Here is a 21,451-nt window from a genome sequence, read left to right on the forward strand (position 1 = left end):
GAAATAACTTAAAAAATATGCAAATTGTTACATAAATTTTTGATGTAACGAAAATCATGAAATTAATTATGAAATTTTGCTGTCAAAGTTAAACAAATATGGATTTAAGGCAAATGTACATACATGGCTTAGTAATTATTTATCTGAGAGAAAACTATGTTTTTTCTAAATCTGGACTCAGATATTAATTATATAGAGTGTAGAGTACCCCAGGGTTCAATTTTGGAACCGTTATTGTTTACAATATATATTAATGATTTTGCATCTGTTTGTACTACTACAGTATACGAGGTCTGTCCGTAAAGTATAGGTCCTTTTTATTTTTTTCAAAAACTATATGGATTTCATTCATATGTTTTTACGTCAGACATGCTTGAACCCTCGTGCGCATGCGTGAGTTTTTCCACGCCTGTCGGTGACGTCATTCGCCTGTGAGCACTCCTTGTGGGAGGAGTCGTCCAGCCCCTCGTCGGAATTCCTTTGTCTGAGAAGTTGCTGAGAGACTGGATCTTTGTTTGATCAAAATTTTTTCTAAACCTGTGAGACACATCGAAGTGGACATGGTTCGAAAAATTAAGCTGGTTTTCAGTGAAAATTTTAACAGCTGATGAGAGATTTTGAGGTGATTCTGTCGCTTTAAGGACTTTTCACGGTGCGAGACGTCGCACAGTGCTCTCAGGCGGCGTCATCAGCCTGTTTCAAGCTGAAAACCTCCACATTTCAGGCTCTGTTGATCCAGGACGTCGTGAGAGAACAGAGAAGTTTCAGAAGAAGTCGGTTTCAGCATTTTATCCGGATATTCCACTGTTAAAGGAGATTTTTTTAATGAAAGACGTGCGGGCGGATTGCAGCGTTGGCTCGCAGCCGCCGCGACGCTCCGTCACAGGAAAAACACCTCTGCTGGAAGCCTTAAGGACAAGTTGGAACATCTCCAGCTGATAAACAACTTCTCATATACTCACTCCACTGAAAGCCATCAAAAGCCAACTGGATTTTAACAAATGGTTATCAACACGGAGGTGTTTTTCCTGTGCCGCCGCACCGCGTCGGCTGCGTCCCGACGTGCGGACACGTCTTTCATTAAAAAAATCTCCTTTAACAGTGGAATATCCGGATAAAATGCTGAAACCGACTTCTTCTGAAACGTCTCTGTTCTCTCACGACGTCCTGGATCAATAGAGCCTGAAATGTGGAGGTTTTAAGCTTGAAACAGGCTGATGACGCCGCCTGAGAGCGCAGCGCGACGTCTCACACCGTGAAAAGTCCTTAAAGCGACAGTGTCACCTCAAAATCTCTCATCAGCTGTTAAAATTTTCACTGAAAACCAGCTTAAATTTTCAAACCATGTCCACTTCGATGTGTCTCACAGGTTTAGAAAAACTTTTGATCAAACAAAGCGCCAGTCTCTCAGCAACTTCTCAGACAAAGGAATTCCGACGAGGCGCTGGACGACTCCTCCCACAAGGAGTGCTCACAGGCGAATGACGTCACCGACAGGCGTGGAAAAACTCACGCATGCGCACGAGGGTTCAAGCATGTCTGACGTAAAAACATATGAATGAAATCCATATAGTTTTTGAAAAAAATAAAAAGGACCTATACTTTACGGACAGCCCTCGTATACCCATTGTTGTTTGCTGATGATACTAACCTTTTTTATTTCCAGCAAAGATATAAATGGTTTGGTTAGTATCTTAAATAACAATCTTTTGAATTATTCAATCTGGCTCAAAGCCAATAGATTGTTGAGTATAAAAAGTCAAATTTTATGTTATTTGCTGGCAATAAAAAATGTAATCATGGTCTAATTAAAATCTGCATCGATAATGAAGAATATCAAGGGTCTCATCTACATGTTTCTTGGGTGTGTGGATAGATGAGAAACTGTGTTGGAAAGAACATATTGATCATGTTTATAAAAAAATAAAAAAATAACCAAGTCAGTAGGAATCATAAGCAAAATAAGACATTTTAGTAGATCACAAATGTCTTTTAACATTAAATTATAGATTAGTTTATCCATATTTAAGTTATTGCTATACTGTATGGGGAAGTACCTTTGCAACTTATATAAACAAAATATTTCTTCTACAGAAAAAACTTGCTTGAATATTTACTCGTTCGAAACCTTGTGCTCCAAGTGCATCTCTGTTTTTTAAATTGCAGCTCTTAAATATCTTCCACATAAATATTTTCCTGACCTGTACTTTTGTTTTCAGAGCTCTCTATGATATTAAGTGGACTTCCTTCATCAAATATTATTTTGTGCATAACCATCAAATTCATAACTAGAAGCACTCAGAGAGCGCAAACCTCCGCCAAGGCCATAGGGTCACTGACGTCACATGGAATACCCTTTGGCAAAGAGACTTATTCCACGTCGTTTCACGCATCTACCGTCATGTTTCAGATTCAGTGGTTAAATCCTTAGATCGTCAGCAAATGTATTTATAAAGAGAAACTGCATGTACTAAACAAGTTTTTTTTATTTTATTTTCTAATAACAAGTTTATTCAATGAGGAGAACCAAATGCTAAATTATTGTTGTGTCGTAACTTAATTTTTGTTCAGCCTTTGTGACCCGTCTTCATGAAGTTAGATGCAAAAATGTTGAAATTGGCTCTATCCTGCAATGATAAAGAATCCTTAAAAAAAACATACTGGATCCGGATCATGTTCCGGATCATTACCAAAATTTAATGACTTCTAAGTTAGGCCAAGATACATCCCTGGTAAAAATTTAATTGAAATCTGTTGAGGATTTTTTGAGTAATCCTGCTAACAAACCAACCAACCAACAAACGGACGCAACCGAAAACATATCCTTTTAACTCCTTTCAGATTTCATGTGTTAAATCTTGGAATGATACGGTACATCTTGTAAATCCATCCATCACTTTATATATGAGGTCTGTTAGAAAAGTATCCGACCTTTTTATTTTTTTCAAAAACCTGATGGATTTGAATCACGTGTGCTTGCATGAGCCAACCGTGAACCTTTGTGCGCATGCGTGAATTTCTTCACACCTGTCGATTGCTCACCTCTTCCACAATTTCTCGGATAGTCACACGACTGAAAAGCCACCGAAATCCGTCTGAACCTTCTGAATGGTGAAAAGCTGGGTATGTCACAACATGTCCTGAGGCTTCAACACGGTGGCGCTTTTGCTGCGCCATCAGCTTCGTGCCAAAGCCATCGGCATGAATTTCGCTGCAACTCTTTTCATGGCAAAATCTTCTGTCACAGTGGAATGTCCCGAAAAAGTGCTGATATCCACCTCTTCCACAATTTCTTGGATAGTCACACGATGGTCCCGCATCACCACAGAGTTCACTTTGGAAATGATCTGGTCGTTTCAGCATGTTGATGGCCACCCGGAGCATGGCTCGCTCTCCACTGTTGTGCGGCCATCTTTAAACCAGTTGTACCGCTCCTTAATCTGTGTGATGCCCATAGGATCGTCACCGAAAGCCATCTGAATAATCCGAATGCTTTCCACCTGGCTGTCGCCCATTTTCTGGCAAAATTTAATGCAGTTGCGCTGCTCCACTCGTTCCACCATTTCCTTGCAAAGAAAAAACGACGAGAGACTCCACCCATCCTCACACAAAGGCTGCTTACAAGCAAATGACGCAATCGACAGGCGTGAAAAAACTCACGCATGCGCACAAAGGTTCAAGGTTGGCTCATGCAAGCACACGTGATTCAAATCCATCAGGTTTTTGAAAAAAATAAAAAGGTCGGATACTTTTTTAACAGACCTTGTAGATATAAAAGTGGATTAAAAGCAAAGATCCTGCAGGAGTATTTACAATGACTTGTTCATATTATGTGGATAAATTGGTGTAATACTGTTGTATACTGCTGTGCTTTGTTTGATTTTGTTCGGGAGTGGGTTTTCAATAAGCCTTTTTGGCTTCAACCACTCCCTTGCACATTATTCATATTGTATCTTTTTTTTCTTTTATTGTTTTATATTTATACATTATTTTTTTATTAGTTTCATTTTTGTGCTAAATCAACAAATAAAAAAATCAATCAAATCAACTTTAGTTAAGTTGAAATAACTTTAAAAAAATTATGGAAATTGTTACATTACTTTTTCTTGTGAGACAGCGGTTCATTTTTTAGAGCGCAGACATTCAAGGCGAGACTAAAGATACTTCTGTTCTCCCTCTTGTATGGCTAGCATACCTGCATAGTATGGAATTACAGTGCATCTGGAAAGTATTCACAGCACTTCACTACTTCCACATTTTGCTATGTTGCAGCCTTCTTCAAAAATGAACTAAATAATTTTTCCTCAAAATTCTACTCATAACAAGCCTTCTTGAATATGATGCCACAAGCTTGGCGCTCCCTATCTTTGGGCAGTTTGCCAGTTCCACTTTGCAGCACCTCTCAAGCTCCATCAGGTTGGATGGGGAGCCTCGATGCACAGACATTTTCAGATCTCTCCAGAGATGTTCAATCAGATTCAGCTCTGGGCTCTGGCTGGACCACTCAAGGACATTCACAGAGTTTTCCTGAAGCCACTCCTTTGATATCTTGGCTGTGTGCTTAGGGTCATTGTGTCCTGCTGAAAGATGAACCGTCACCCTAGGCTGAGGTCAAGAGTGCTCTGGAGCAGAATTTCATCCAGAATGTCTCTATACATTGCTGCATTCAACTTTCCTTCAACCCTGACTAGTCTCCCAGTTCCTGCCACGAAAAAAAAAGCATCCCAACAGCATGATGCTGCCACTACCATGGTTCACTGTAGGGATAGTGCCTGATTTCCTCCAAACATGACACCTGGCATTCACACCAAAGAGTTCAATCTTTGTCTCATTAGACCAGAGAATTTTATTTCTTGTGGTCTATGGCCTTGTGGTCTATTCACAGCAGGATAATTAGTCCGATATCGGACCAGATTCTCTCCTTCTGACAATCTTAAGGACACCCCGACAATCATGATGCCTCTAAACATAATCTTATCAGATATTCCTCCCGTGTGTGGCATGTTCAGAGTGCTCTGATCTGCTCGGAAGGGCATCAGGAGCGCTCCGATCGCAAATCGGGGATATTCCACATGTTGGATTTTTTTGGCCCGATATCGCAGCGTGTTGTGTCCTCCGATCACAAACGAGCACGCAGCCTGCTGAACGTGACGTGCAGCCAATCAGAAAGCGAGGTGACGGCCACACGGAGTGGAAAATAACATCAAAACAGCTGTTCTGACTTACCAGAAAGTCCGGTGGTCGCGCTGTCTCCAGTCCTTTAAAGAACACCTTTTCTTTTTCTTTTTGTATCATTTTTTCCCTGTGTTTTAAATAGTCCACAAAGTACCTCCGTTTGTTTACTCTGAAGTCAGGTTTAATCTCGAGAGATTTTGCAAGATTTCCTGTCTGAGCTGTGAATGTTCGTGCGTGAAATCTGTTCGTGTGTGGTGTTGTTGTCCTTACCGTGTGGCTGAACACCACACACTGTATGACCAAACCTGTCAGATCCACGATTTTTTAACTTCACGTGTGTTGTCTCTCAGGTTTTGGAAACCTAAAGATAATTGTAAGATCCTGCCGTGTGAACCAGGCTTAAGAGTCCTTCAGGTACCTTTTGACAAACTCCAGGTGGGCTGCCATGTGCCTTTTACTAAAGAGTGACTTCTGTCTGGCCAACAACAATAGTACCAAATGTCATAATTACATTTGCCCAGGGACGTATCATTGGCGTTTGTTTATTTATTTGTCTGTCTGTTAGAAGGATTATGTCAAAACTATTGCATAGGTTTTGACAAAGGTTTCACCATACATAAATATTATGCCATGGAAGACGCCATTCAATTTTGGAGGTGATCTGGATCCAGATTCTGGATCAAGATGTCACTTTTTATATGGGCTTTGAAGGATCACATCAAAAATACTTTACAGATTCTCAACAAATTTACACCAAAGATACATATTGGGGCATTGGGGCATGGAACACTCCACTGAATTTTGGAGGTGATCTGGATCCAGATTCTGGCTAATTTGTTGGGGGTGATCCGGATCAATATGCAAGTTCTGCAGTATAAAGATATGACATTGCAATGTAAAACCATGATCAGGAAGACAATATTTTGTTTCAGCTTGTGAATTAAATATCAGATTGCACTGATCAGTTGGACCATTCTGAATCAGTATGCAATAATTGCATACTGATTCAGATCCATGTAAAGTCCGGATCACAATGTGAATCACACATCTTTTATTCTGAGTCCTCTTCAGCCCTTGGCGGATGTAAGAAATCTCAGATTGCTCTTGTTTACAAATAATATTAAGGTGGAAAAAAAATTGCTTTCTGAAATATCACACAAATTCACATTTTTCTGTTTAAAGGAGCTGACTCTCTGCAATTAAATAATCCATCACGCTGTACGTTATTCATAATTGGCAAACATAAAACAGCAAGCAGCACCCCATGCATGCAAGCGCATGTATGACTTGAATTCGGTTGCGTGTGTAGGATGACTTTGGGATGTCAAACTGTGTGCCCTGTGTCTTCTCCAGTAAAGTTAAAATTGTTTTCAATTAGTTTTGACATAATCCTTCAAAGCCTATATAAAGTGAAATCTTGATCCAGAATCCAGATCCGGATCACCTCCAAAATTCAGTGTAGTTGTCCATGCCCTAATATCTATCTGTGGTGCAAATTTGGTGAGAATCCGTGAAGTATATTTCACGTAATCCTGCTAACAGACAGACAAATAAATAAATAAGTGCAGATGATTTATTACATCCTTGGCAGATGTAATAAAACAAGAATAAAATCACATATGTTGTCTGTCCAAAAAAAAAACATCTACACCAGTATGTTGTGGGTGTCATAGAGAAGATGGCTATATTCTTGATAATACCAGATGTAACCAATTTGCATCAGACTCCCCAAATACTGTAGTTAGTTATGCACAAGTACCGATGAGAATTTTGAACAATAGAGCCACAAGCGAGTGTTTCTAATCTAGCTCAATGTTAGACTATTTGTGACTGAGAGTATGCTGCACTGCCCAAACCTATCAGAGAGGATTACACAGCATGATGCTGTAACTTCAGACACACAGCATGAACACTTCAACAAACAAAAAGCTTCCCTATCACAGGGGCTTTGGGCTCATACGGGTGTGAGAAACCAGCGCTGTGCGTTGTGTTGTTGCAGCTCATTTCATGCTCAACTAACTTCTGTCAGCTTAATGAGGAGTCTGGAGTTGAGCTCACCTTTTTTCCTGTTGAAGGCGCGGTTCATAGTGGAAAACTTGTGTCTCTGAGCTCGCTCCCGAGTGTCTGCCAATGTTCCACCTGGAAACACAGCAGGGAGACGTGAGTTTAAAATGACTTTGACCTCAAGCCTTTGCTATAAAAAGAGAGAGTCTAAGAGCAAACAGTCTGAAGTTTTCTCTGTGAAAGTTCCCACCCTGTGAAGCAATGTTTAGCTGTCACCATCTATTCCACATCTAATCTCAGTTTTTCATTACACTCTTTTACCAGTAGTTCTTATTATACTCCTATTCCATAAAGCAGTGATTTTCAACCTTTTTTGAGCCGCGGCACCCTTTTTATATTTACAAATCCTGCGGCACACCACCAACCAAAATAATATTATAATGCTATTACCTCTGGTTTTGCGCAAAACCCAAATATCATTATTATTAATAGAAAATCGATACAGAAAACACATTTCGAAAATCCTCAAGCATTTTGCGCTCTTATCTCAAGTAGGGCTGTCACGATTAGGAATTTCTGGAGACGATTGTCAAATAATTGCGATTGACGAATATATTGTATATATTTTTTTCTTTTTTTCCCCTTCTTTATATTCTACTATTGTAGTATAATTACACAACTCTGGAAGAACGTTTGGCTTCTGTGAGTGGAGAAACTGGGAATGGTGCAACATTTTTATTTTTATCTTCATTTTACATACAGTCCCAACTTTTTCTGATTTGTGGTTGCTTCTGTTGCATTTCTGAAATTGTTTCTCCTCATCAGTCACGTTTTGTGCTTAAACACTGCATTAAGCTCAAGATTGAACAAATAAATACCTTTGGAAAATAACAGCTGTTAAAGTTCAGAGTTCTCACCTGCTTTTTGTGATCTGTGCGTTTGAACATTGTTTTTTTTTTTTGTGGCTCTCAGTTCATTCATATATTCGCATTTTTTAAATATGTTTTTAAAGATATTTGACCATTTATTTCATCTCATGATCTCATAAATTCAGCATACGACGTGTACATGGTGTGAACAGGACGGTAACGGCAGAATCACACCTTTAGAGAAAGTTCAGAGAGAAGTAAAGGCAGCTTCACGTTTCCGTTTTAAACGTTCACTTGGGTTAAAATCCTCTCTCTGCTCCGCGCTGCGCACTGAACGTGTCGCGCCTACATTCAGGAATCTCCCTCCCTCACCCACCCCCCTCCCTCACCCACCCCCTCCCCTCCCTCACCCACCCCCTCCCCTCCCTGACCCACCCCATCCCTCACCCACCCCCTCCCTCCCTCACCCACCCCCTCCCCTCCCTGACCCACCCCATCCCCTCCCTGACCCACCCCATCCCTCACAGTCTGCAGCCTGTTAACTCCGCGCGCACACAGGCACTGACACACACACCAACAGCTCCGCATTTTAGACGGCTTTTGAAGGAGACGACACTGTTTTAATCGGCCGTCAGCCTCCTTGTTATTGTCCCGCCTTAAGACGAGAGCGAGGCTGCAGCACAATGACGTCAGATTCTGAGTCGTTTTATGCTTTGTGGATAAAATAAATAATTCACGGTAATCGCGAATATGAAAAATAATCGCGAATATGAAAAATACCCACGGCACCCCTGACGATCAATCACGGCACCCTAGGGTGCCGCGGCACCCCGGTTGAGAATCACTGCCATAAAGCACTGTTTCTTCCCGTTTCATCCTAAATTGCAAATCAGGGCATGTTTTGAAGCATCACTGTAACTCCTTGATCCATCTTTTGTCAATCTTGAACAAACTTGGTCTGCACAGTAGTTACAGCCATCATCTGCACCAGTTTTGAAATTGGGGTGAAATTCTCAAGCTGTTCAAAAATTTCATCCCCATTCAACAAATCGCTGTCATTTTGCGGCCATGTCTGGGTGTTCGTAGTCTTAAAAGCTTCAAAAATATTCAAACATCTTTAAAGGGGTAGTCCTAGTCTTCATCTTCCTGCTTTTCGACTTCATCTTCCTCAAGAAAACAGCCTCTCCTATTAGGAGTGATTGGGACAACTCAGTTCGGTGCTATATTTATCTGTACACAGTGTCTGCTCGTTGGGAATTTTTTGCTTTGTAATTTAATAATTAACAATGGATTATCACGAGATGATTAGTGCCCACTGACACAGTGTGGACACTTATAGTTTTGGATTTCTTTTGTATGTGGAACATTTCCTGAAGTGAATGGACTGCATTTATATAACGCTTTTCCATCTGCATCAGAAGCTCAAAGCACTTAACAATAATGTCTCACGTACCTCCTCACACATATTCAAAAGTTCAGTTTCAAATATTCTCCCAGATTTAATTTTTTTTATATTATTTCCTCAGAATCATTCCCTGAAAAACAGGAGGGACCCAACATTCATGTGCGTTTTACACTAAAACTGACAAAACACTACAACTGAAAAACTAAATTACAACAAGAGAAAAATGCCTGCATTAAATTCTACATGCCAGTTTATTATAAGTAAAATGTTTAAAACCATTTACTCCAATGAGAGACTGACCAAACTATTTTAAAATTTCAGCTGTTTAATATCGTCCTATTTAAAAACAAAGAAGTTAAAAACAACACTGACAAGCTCATGTTCTATGTTTTAAACAGCAACTACAAGTGTCGTATTTTCTGTTTGTGCTATGTGAGTTCATTTCCTTGCACACTTTTTGGTCAAACCAAATTAAAACCACTCTTCAAACCTGGTGACTGACTTCAGTCCAGAGCAGTTTCAGTTTCCTCTGTGTAGCCATAACCATCGGGCGCGTCAAAGTTTCTGTCCTGATCGATAACCGACTCTTCAGTTTCTTCCTGTGCGCCTGCTGTCCTCTGCCTGCTCCTCCTTATCTTCCTCGACAGCAGCTGAATCATTCTTGTCTGGTACTGGCAGTGCGCTGTAAAGGTTGGCTTTATTTTTGTTGAATGAGCCTTTGGGATGGCCCCTTTTACCTCATGGTTCATCCGTGTTTTTTGCCGTACCCGAGGGACGGCCTCTTTTTCTTGGGATTCCATCATCAACATTGTTTAGCGATGGTGATTTTGTCTTACGGAGGTGAACGCCCTTCTTGGACTCTGACTTGCGAGGCTGACCGCGGCCTCGGCGAAGCGCCAGTGGGGCTCCCTCTGGATGATCAACCCGTGGATATTTACGTGGTCTTCCCAGGGCTTCCATACTGCTGGCTTTTTCCAATCCTTAGAAGAATGCAAAGGGAACTTTCATGGCCTTTCTCTTTTGGCTGGTACTTTTCTTGGTCGACCACGCTTCAGCTTTTTGGTGGAGACGACCACTTCCAATTCTGCAGATATAATTGCACGAGGTTTCTTTGGTCTTCCCCTTTTCCGAGGTATTGAACAGCCACTGTCATTATCTTCACTACTTTCTGCCTTGCATTTCATGGAGGATCCTTTCGGGTGACCCCTTGGCTTTTTGGGCAAACTGGAACCATTTGGTACATTTTCTCCCAAATCATTCCTACTGGCAGCAGCCTTCTCAAGTGTACTTTTGTTGAAAGACCCTTTGGGTCTCCCTCATTTCTTAGGTGAACGGTCTTCATTACGAGCATCTTTCTTGGATCCCGACCCTTTCGGCCTTCCTCTACCTCTATGAGGTTGTGCAGTTGAGTGCTGAGACACAACTTTTTTGGGGCGTCCTCTTCGCTTCGGCAGCTGTGCCGATGCACCACTGGAAACATCTGAATGTATCTCTGGAAGGCTGAGATCTGTCACAGAAATCTTCAATGGTTGAAGATTATGAATATGAATGACAGTGGTCAGTGTAACCTAGCTCACTGTATCATATGTTACTATTTACACTGTCTTTCTTTGCTGTGTACTGTAGCACTGTGCGGGAACAGATGTTCATCTAATCAGTTTTTTTGTATTTTTCCACAGGATGCTTTGCTGTTCAATAAAGACATTTATTCATATTTATTTGCTTGAAATGAACATGGTTGCTAATTGTATTTTATCTCTGGAGCCCAACAACCACCAAGGACATGAGAAAAGCTCAAAACAGTGACGCCATCACGACTGCTTGTACATAACAAACACTTTAAGTCTGACCCAACTCCGTTTTAAATACATGCTGAAAGTAATTGAGCCCTGTTAGGAAGTTTCTACCTCTCTTGTTTATTTCATACAAAAAAGACAGTTTAATGCCATGATTCTTGTTTCCACTGACATGAAAATTCACGATCACAAATCCTGATTTTTACATGTAAGTCGCAACTGAACTAAACATTGCAGGACCTCTGAAACTAGTAAAAAAAATTAAAAGCAACAAAAAAAATTGTGACTCGTACCCCAGAAAACACAGTACTTGGGAAAATCAGCCAAGGGGCCCTGAGTTGTAGCTCGACAAATTACAGGATAAAATGGCATCACACTCCACCAGGTATAAAAGCAACGGTACACATTCAACCACAGCTAAAACTGAAGGACACAGAAACTGAGAGCCTACAATTTCAAACGCAGTCTTTATGGAATTAATGATGGACATTTTACTGAACCACTGACCGACTGAACAGCCATACTCTCAGAGATTTTCATATAGGCTTGTGCATGACTAAACAATTACAACAGACAGGTTATATTTAAGAATAATAATAAAACAAAAATCAATAAAATCAATGCAATACAGAAATAGAAACAGAACAAAACTGGGTTGGGAAGAGTCATGCTGTACTCAGAGGATGAAGCCACTAAACATAGTTTCATGTAAAACTTTGTTACACCATGTTAAGGTTGAGCACAGCAGCTAAGCAGCCAAGATTAGCACCAGTGGTTAGCACTGTGGTTCTGTTCCACCAAAACCCACTTCCTTTCAGAACCAAATTTGCATGATCTCTTTATCTCTTGGGTAATTTTGGACACTCATTTTCGACACTATCAAAACATGCACATTAGCTTCAATCTCCTTCCACCGCACTGACGAGGTCCCTGGACACCAGACCGCAGCTGCCCACTGCTCCTAGTGGTTGGGCCTTACAGCGTCAGCAAGATCTCACAGGAAGAAATTTTAAGACTCAAAGATGTTTTCAGATGCACTGTTGAAGGTCTTTTCAGAAGCCAAAAGCAAATGACAAAAATTAAGATTATAGACAGAGCGGTTGACTGAAGAATCCTATTCCAACAAATGAAAAACACATTCACTCTCATTTCCCTTTACAATCTGAAGCTGTTCAGCAGTGCTGTCAATCAGCTCAGATCTAGGAGAAACCAGTGAAACCCTGCATGCCCAACGACACTGTGTAGGTCACAGGCTCCCTTCTTAGAAAACTTCAAGTTAAAAGACTCAATGAAATGGGAAAAAAGCAAGCTTCTCTTGATAAATATACAAGAACTGGGATGTCGAAAAAATAGTAGAAAGCAGTTTAGACAGATGAGATCCAATTTGATCCTGTGAAGAGGTGCCTGCAAAGCTATTCCACTATCAATTTTCTTTATTTTTGTACTGTGAGATAATATGCAAGGCCAGCCATATAACACTTATATCATTCTTTGCCTTTGCAAACAAACTGACTTTATTCAGACATTTAGAAAATAAAATGAACTTTTCCAAATCTGACATTTTCAATTTTTTAAAGAATGTCAGAGCAATGAGTCATTTTGTTGTGGAAAACAAAGTGTGAAAATCATTATTAACCCACAGTCTTTGATAATTAGAAACAATGGGCCTCATGCAAGAACAACTCATACTAAGATCTGAGCAATTTCAGAAAAGTTCCTGTATTCATAATTTTATATCTATATGATGTTTTTCACAAGTAGAAGCAAATGTAATAAGTGCTCCAGACGTGCACGGACACACACATGCACTTTTGCATTGGCATTGTCTTGGTTGACTCTACAACTTGAAATGTTGTATAATTCTATATTTATTCAAATGGCCTAACAGTATTCTTAATTGAACATAGGGAAAGCTATGATATTCCTTCATTTGTCCTATAATGGGGAAATATGTGAAATTCACTTCCACCACCATGAGAGGAGGGGTAGAGCAATGTGTTGACACTGAATCACTTGTGGCACAGAATATTTTGTTCATCTCCATGAAGGAGACATATCCTTGACCCTCTTCTGTGGTAGTCAGCAATAGCTATGATGCCACATAATGGCTCTAAAATAAAATTTCATGTTGATCCACTGAGTCCTGATATTTGTGTTGTAGTTTGAACATAAGTGGGGTGAAACAACATTAAAAGCATATGTTATTATTCACACATTTTTCAGATATGGAAATTCAAATCCCTAAGATCTACTTTTTAAATGCTGTTAATTAGTCATTCTTCTGTGTTTATCTGACAGCAGGACATCAGATAATGTTGTCTTTGGTTTGGCTTTGTATTCTCATGAACATGTGCCGATGTACATTAAGGCAGACTTCAGGAGAGGAGATGAAGATGAGTATCACTTGCTTTGTGAGTAAGCGTCAGCTACATCATTATGGACATGTGGCAAGTTTCTCTGTGCATGATCTAGCACGTAGGTGCCTCAGTGCTGAGCACCCTAGTGGCTGTAGAAGACCATGAGGATACACACATTTCACCATGCCACTGCAGATAGAGGATTATATTAACAGAGGGCCAAAGAAAAACAAGAGAGTGCACTTCCTATGCTGCATGAGTAGTTCGAATGTGCACATAAGGAGACCCCTGCGACATGTTCAGAACATGACGCAGAGTACCTAGATGTGTAATCATAGTCAAGGTTGGGTAGGATTACTTTGAAAGAATACATGTGGATTACATGTATGTATGTAAATACATTTGGATTACTTGTAATCTGATTACTTTTGGATTACATTTCAAAATAATTCTACACAACCCTGATCATAGTGCATACAATTTCAATGCGGAATTGATCATGCAAGTGTAAATGCTGACAATAAAGCCATGAAAAAAGAAATTTCACCGCCTTATTCAGACTAATCAATATGCAGCAAGTAAAAAAAGATTTTCCCCATTAATTTTATCAATTAAAAGTCAACAAAAATATCTATTGTAGACACAGTGTGTACAGTTAGTCTGTAATAGACAAAACCAGACAAATGTTCATTACTGAAATGGACAAATGAAAAAATCATTTTGACCAATTATTTTTATCAATTAAACATTCCTGAAATACTCATTTGTGAAGGAAATATTGCCTATCTAGAACAAGCACAGCTCTCTGGCATTTTGAATGTATTTTGCAGCTGCTGTCACCAGTTTTTAATTGTGTCAGTACTGTTTAAAATGGTACTGCTTCTTCCTTATGGGTATACGAGAATGGCCAACTACAACCCCGATTCCAATAAAGTTGGGACGTTGTGTAAAATGTAAATAAAAACAGAATACAATGATTTGCAAATCCTTTTCAACCTATATTCAATTGAATACACCACAAAGACAATATATTTAATGTTCAAAATTATAGACTTTTTTGTTTATGTGCAAATATTTGCTCATTTTGAAATGGATGCCTGCAACACGTTTCAAAAAAGCTGGGACAGTGGTATGTTTATCACTGTGTTACATCACCTTTCCTTCAAACAACACTCAATAAATGTTTGGAAATTGAGGACACTAATTGTTGAAGCTTTGTGGGTGGAATTCTTTCCCATTCTTGCTTGATGTACGAGTTCAGTTGTTCAACAGTCCGGGGTATCTGTTGTTGTATATTGCGCTCCATAATGCGCCACACATTTTCAATGGGCAACAGGTCTGGACTGCAGGCAGGCCAGTCTAGCACCTGCACTCCTTTAGTACGAAGCCACATTGTTGTAACGTGCAGAATGTGGCATGGCATTGTCTTGGTGAAATAAGCAGGGACGTCCCTGAAGAAAGACGTTGCTTGGATGGCAGCATGTGTTGGTCCAAAACCTGGATGTACCTTTCAGCATTGATGGTGCCATCACAGATGTGCAAGTTGCCCATGCCATGGGCACTAACACACCCCCATACCATCACAGATGCTGGCTTTTGAACTTTGCGCTGGTAACACTCTGGATGATCTTTTACCTCTTTTGCCCGGAGGACAAAACGTCCCTGATTTCCAAAAACAATTTGAAATGTGAACTCATCAGACCACAGCACACTTTGGCACTTTGCGTCTGCCCATTTCAAATGAGCTCGGGCCCAGAGAAGGTGGCGGCGTTTTTGGATGTTGTTGATGTATGGCTTTCGCTTTGCATGATAGAGTTTTAACTTGCACTTGTAGATGTAGCGATGAACTGTGTTAACTGACAGTGGTTTTCTGAAGTGTTCCAGAACCCACGTGGTAAGATCCTTTACACAATGATGTCGGTTTTTAATGCAGTGCAGCCTGAGGGATCAAAGGTCACAGGCATTCAATGTTGGTTTTTGGCCTTGCCACTTACGTGTTGAAGGTTCTCCAGATTCTTTGAATCTTCTCATTATATTATGGACTATAGCTGATGGAATCCCTAAATTCCTTGCAATTGAACGTTTGAGAAACCTTAAACTGTTGGACTATTTTTCATGCAGTTGTTCAAAATGTGGTGATCCTCGCCCCATCTTTGCTTGTGAATGGCTGAGTCTTTTGGGGATGCTCTTTTTATACCAAATCATGACACTCACCTGTTTCCAATTAACCTGTTCACCTGTGGAATGTTCCAAACAGGTGTTCTTTGAGCATTTATCAACTTTCCCAGTCTTTTGTTGTCCCTGCCCCAGATTTTTTTAAACATGTTGCAGGCATCCATTTCAAAATGAGCAAATATTTGCACAAAAATAATAACGTTTATCAGTTTGAACATTAAATATCTTGTCTTTATGGTATATTCAATTGAATATAGGCTGGAGAGGATTTGCAAATCGTATATTTAAATTTCACATAGCATCCAAATTGGGGTTGTACCATGCTAGGTGGTTGTCATCCAGAACATGAGGCAGCTCTGTGGTAGGTTGGATGTAGTGACATGCATTGCCAGCGCATGTTCCCAGGCTTGACAACTTCAGGAGATTTATACATGTAACTTAAAGAATCTTATGGAATCACAAGTGTTTACTGAACAAATCAAACAAACAAACAAAAACAATACTTATATACAATAAGTGATAAATGGCGATGGGGACAGTCATGGGACATTAGCGTTGACTGAATGGCAGTAAGATACCATGGTGAAATGATGGATTCATGAAATCAGCTCTAATAGTGTACTGTTTAAAATCCTGGATGCAATCAATCAATCAATCAATTTTTTTATATAGCGCCAAATCACAACAAACAGTTGCCCCAAGGCGCTTTATATTGTAAGGCAAGGCCATACAATAATTATGTAAAACCCCAACGGTCAAAACGACCCCCTGTGAGCAAGCACTTGGCTACAGTGGGAAGGAAAAACTCCCTTTTAACAGGAAGAAACCTCCAGCAGAACCAGGCTCAGGGAGGGGCAGTCTTCTGCTGGGACTGGTTGGGGCTGAGGGAGAGAACCAGGAAAAAGACATGCTGTGGAGGGGAGCAGAGATCGATCACTAATGATTAAATGCAGAGTGGTGCATACAGAGCAAAAAGAGAAAGAAACAGTGCATCATGGGAACCCCCCAGCAGTCTACGTCTATAGCAGCATAACTAAGGGATGGTTCAGGGTCACCTGATCCAGCCCTAACTATAAGCTTTAGCAAAAAGGAAAGTTTTAAGCCTAATCTTAAAAGTAGAGAGGGTGTCTGTCTCCCTGATCTGAATTGGGAGCTGGTTCCACAGGAGAGGAGCCTGAAAGCTGAAGGCTCTGCCTCCCATTCTACTCTTACAAACCCTAGGAACTACAAGTAAGCCTGCAGTCTGAGAGCGAAGCGCTCTATTGGGGTGATATGGTACTACGAGGTCCCTAAGATAAGATGGGACCTGATTATTCAAAACCTTATAAGTAAGAAGAAGAATTTTAAATTCTATTCTAGAATTAACAGGAAGCCAATGAAGAGAGGCCAATATGGGTGAGATATGCTCTCTCCTTCTAGTCCCCGTCAGTACTCTAGCTGCAGCATTTTGAATTAACTGAAGGCTTTTTAGGGAACTTTTAGGACAACCTGATAATAATGAATTACAATAGTCCAGCCTAGAGGAAATAAATGCATGAATTAGTTTTTCAGCATCACTCTGAGACAAGACCTTTCTGATTTTAGAGATATTGCGTAAATGCAAAAAAGCAGTCCTACATATTTGTTTAATATGCGCTTTGAATGACATATCCTGATCAAAAATGACTCCAAGATTTCTCACAGTATTACTAGAGGTCAGGGTAATGCCATCCAGAGTAAGGATCTGGTTAGACACCATGTTTCTAAGATTTGTGGGGCCAAGTACAATAACTTCAGTTTTATCTGAGTTTAAAAGCAGGAAATTAGAGGTCATCCATGTCTTTATGTCTGTAAGACAATCCTGCAGTTTAGCTAATTGGTGTGTGTCCTCTGGCTTCATGGATAGATAAAGCTGGGTATCATCTGCGTAACAATGAAAATTTAAGCAATACCGTCTAATAATACTGCCTAAGGGAAGCATATATAAAGTGAATAAAATTGGTCCTAGCACAGAACCTTGTGGAACTCCATAATTAACTTTAGTCTGTGAAGAAGATTCCCCATTTACATGAACAAATTGTAATCTATTAGACAAATATGATTCAAACCACCGCAGCGCAGTGCCTTTAATACCTATGGCATGCTCTAATCTCTGTAATAAAATTTTATGGTCAACAGTATCAAAAGCAGCACTGAGGTCTAACAGAACAAGCACAGAGATGAGTCCACTGTCCGAGGCCATAAGAAGATCATTTGTAACCTTCACTAATGCTGTTTCTGTACTATGATGAATTCTAAAACCTGACTGAAACTCTTCAAATAGACCATTCCTCTGCAGATGATCAGTTAGCTGTTTTACAACTACCCTTTCAAGAATTTTTGAGAGAAAAGGAAGGTTGGAGATTGGCCTATAATTAGCTAAGATAGCTGGGTCAAGTGATGGCTTTTTAAGTAATGGTTTAATTACTGCCACCTTAAAAGCCTGTGGTGCATAGCCAACTAACAAAGATAGATTGATCATATTTAAGATCGAAGCATTAAATAATGGTAGGGCTTCCTTGAGCAGCCTGGTTGGAATGGGGTCTAATAAACATGTTGATGGTTTGGATGAAGTAACTAATGAAAATAACTCAGACAGAACAATCGGAGAGAAAGAGTCTAACCAAATACCGGCATCACTGAAAGCAGCCAAAGATAACGATACGTCTTTGGGATGGTTATGAGTAATTTTTTCTCTAATAGTTAAAATTTTGTTAGCAAAGAAAGTCATGAAGTCATTACTAGTTAAAGTTAATGGAATACTCAGCTCAATAGAGCTCTGACTCTTTGTCAGCCTGGCTACAGTGCTGAAAAGAAACCTGGGGTTGTTCTTATTTTCTTCAATTAGTGATGAGTAGAAAGATGTCCTAGCTTTACGGAGGGCTTTTTTATAGAGCAACAGACTCTTTTTCCAGGCTAAGTGAAGATCTTCTAAATTAGTGAGACGCCATTTCCTCTCCATCTTACGGGTTATCTGCTTTAAGCTACGAGTTTGTGAGTTATACCACGGAGTCAGACACTTCTGATTTAAAGCTCTCTTTTTCAGAGGAGCTACAGCATCCAAAGTTGTCTTCAATGAGGATGTAAAACTATTGACGAGATACTCTATCTCCCTTACAGAGTTTAGGTAGCTACTCTGCACTGTGTTGTTATATGGCATTAGAGAACATAAAGAAGGAATCATATCCTTAAACCTAGTTACAGCGCTTTCTGAAAGACCTCTAGTGTAATGAAACTTATTCCCTACTGCTGGGTAGTCCATCAGAGTAAATGTAAATGTTATTAAGAAATGATCAGACAGAAGGGAGTTTTCAGGGAATACTGTTAAGTCTTCTATTTCCATACCATAAGTCAGAACAAGATCTAAGATATGATTAAAGTGGTGGGTGGACTCATTTACTTTTTGAGCAAAGCCAATAGAGTCTAATAATAGATTAAATGCAGTGTTGAGGCTGTCATTCTCAGCATCTGTGTGGATGTTAAAATCGCCCACTATAATTATCTTATCTGAGCTAAGCACTAAGTCAGACAAAAGGTCTGAAAATTCACAGAGAAACTCACAGTAACGACCAGGTGGACGATAGATAATAACAAATAAAACTGGTTTTTGGGACTTCCAATTTGGATGGACAAGACTAAGAGACAAGCTTTCAAATGAATTAAAGCTCTGTCTGGGTTTTTGATTAATTAATAAGCTGGAATGGAAGATTGCTGCTAATCCTCCGCCCCGGCCCGTGCTACGAGCATTCTGACAGTTAGTGTGACTCGGGGGTGTTGACTCATTTAAACTAACATATTCATCCTGCTGTAACCAGGTTTCTGTTAGGCAGAATAAATCAATATGTTGATCAATTATTATATCATTTACCAACAGGGACTTAGAAGAGAGAGACCTAATGTTTAATAGACCACATTTAACTGTGTTAGTCTGTGGTGCAGTTGAAGGTGCTATATTATTTTTTCTTTTTGAATTTTTATGCTTAAATAGATTTTTGCTGGTTATTGGTAGTCTGGGAGCAGGCACCGTCTCTACGGGGATGGGGTAATGAGGGGATGGCAGGGGGAGAGAAGCTGCAGAGAGGTGTGTAAGACTACAACTCTGCTTCCTGGTCCCAACCCTGGATAGTCACGGTTTGGAGGATTTAAGAAAATTGGCCAGATTTCTAGAAATGAGAGCTGCTCCATCCAAAGTGGGATGGATGCCGTCTCTCCTAACAAGACCAGGTTTTCCCCAGAAGCTTTGCCAATTATCTATGAAGCCCACCTCATTTTTTGGACACCACTCAGACAGCCAGCAATTCAAGGAGAACATGCGGCTAAACATGTCACTCCCGGTCCGATTGTGCAGTGATGATAAATAAGCAAGTCATCCCTGTGAACAAAGGCACAACTGCAACACAGCTGCAATTATTTCTCATGACACTGAGTATTTACTGTGGGGAAAAAAGACAAATACTGAGAAATATAACAATACATTTGCAGATAAACATACAGTGAATCCTGTCCCACTGAGAAAGCCCTCCGACTGAAACAAAGGCTCTGGAAGTGGCTGGAGATACAAGTATATTAAATGGAACAATCTTCTGCAGGTGTGCGTGTGTGTGTGTGTGTGTGTGTGTGTGTGCGTGCGTGTGTCGGGAGGGGCACATTCATGAGTCTGCTCACAGAGCTAAAATACAGCTTGTTTTCTTTATTTACAGGTCCAACATGCTTATGTTTAAACCACTTCAAAAGTAAAAGAACAAAAGCACCACCCCTGTTTAAATTTCACCAGATACTGCGCAGTCCATTCTCCAATTATTCTGAGAAAGTTGGCATGTCAAATAGTTGGGAAATTGTGAGAAAAGCTTAAATGCACTCTTGACTTCATATTCAATCACCTTCGTTTAATTTACTGTCGGGCTTAGGTCAACACTCACCAATGGCATGTGATATGACTTCAGAACACCTACACCTTTTGCTTTAAATGTAAAACCACACACCATCTTGACCATGTCAAATTTGAAGCACTGGGTTAAAATTCAGCAATTTTATGACATTCGCTTCAGGATCAGCACATCCTGGGAGGCACATGTATTCTGTCTGGCATGGCAGCTATGTGCTCGGGGCATCAACTCATGCAGAATGTAACCTGGCCAGTGAATGCTGACCTTTCGTTTTAAAGAGCAATGTGTGCTGTTGGACTCATAGAAACAATGACAATGTGAAATGAAAATCAGAGGAAAAGTACACAGGTATTTGGAAGCAGGCTACCACATCTTTATAATTATTCTATCTACAGTAGAGCAACTATTCAGGGACCCAAAACAGATCCAAACTGCAACTCTACCACCACCATTCATCCCCACTCATCTCCAGACAACCTCACACCAGCTAGGAGTCCAGTTTCCTATCTAATATGATTTATAACACAGACAAAATAACCAATTGTGGTCATGGTCATTGGTAATGTTAACACCTATTTCATTTCTGCAATCAGCTGCAGACAGCTCCACTAACTTAGGTGGTAATTTGAATTTCTCTTGCAATAATGCAACATTCTAGTGGACTATCCTTCATGAGACTCCCCCTAAGATCAGGGAACCGCCAGTCCAAAATGCCTTTGACCTACACAGTTCACAGTCTCTCCAAACACATAGTTACCACCAGATG

General features: G+C 40.1%; 1 protein-coding gene across 7 annotated transcripts in view; it reads right to left on the reverse strand.

The window, feature by feature from the left end:
- gulp1a (GULP PTB domain containing engulfment adaptor 1a) overlaps nt 1-21,451 on the reverse strand; it is a 300,705-nt gene that overhangs the window by 87,998 nt on the left and 191,256 nt on the right. For 6 of the 7 annotated variants that reach the window (XM_034186208.1, XM_034186211.1, XM_034186207.1 and 3 more), the window contains exon 2: nt 7,234-7,314. The exons of the other annotated variant lie outside the window; for it this stretch is intronic. In XM_034186208.1, the coding sequence (XP_034042099.1) occupies nt 7,234-7,261 (28 nt within the window). In that variant the 5' untranslated portion in view covers nt 7,262-7,314. The remainder of the gene's footprint in view (nt 1-7,233; nt 7,315-21,451) is intronic. 7 annotated transcript variants of the gene reach the window in all.

This window comes from Thalassophryne amazonica, chromosome 14 (genome assembly GCF_902500255.1).
Source record: "Thalassophryne amazonica chromosome 14, fThaAma1.1, whole genome shotgun sequence".
Classification (NCBI taxonomy): domain Eukaryota; kingdom Metazoa; phylum Chordata; class Actinopteri; order Batrachoidiformes; family Batrachoididae; genus Thalassophryne; species Thalassophryne amazonica.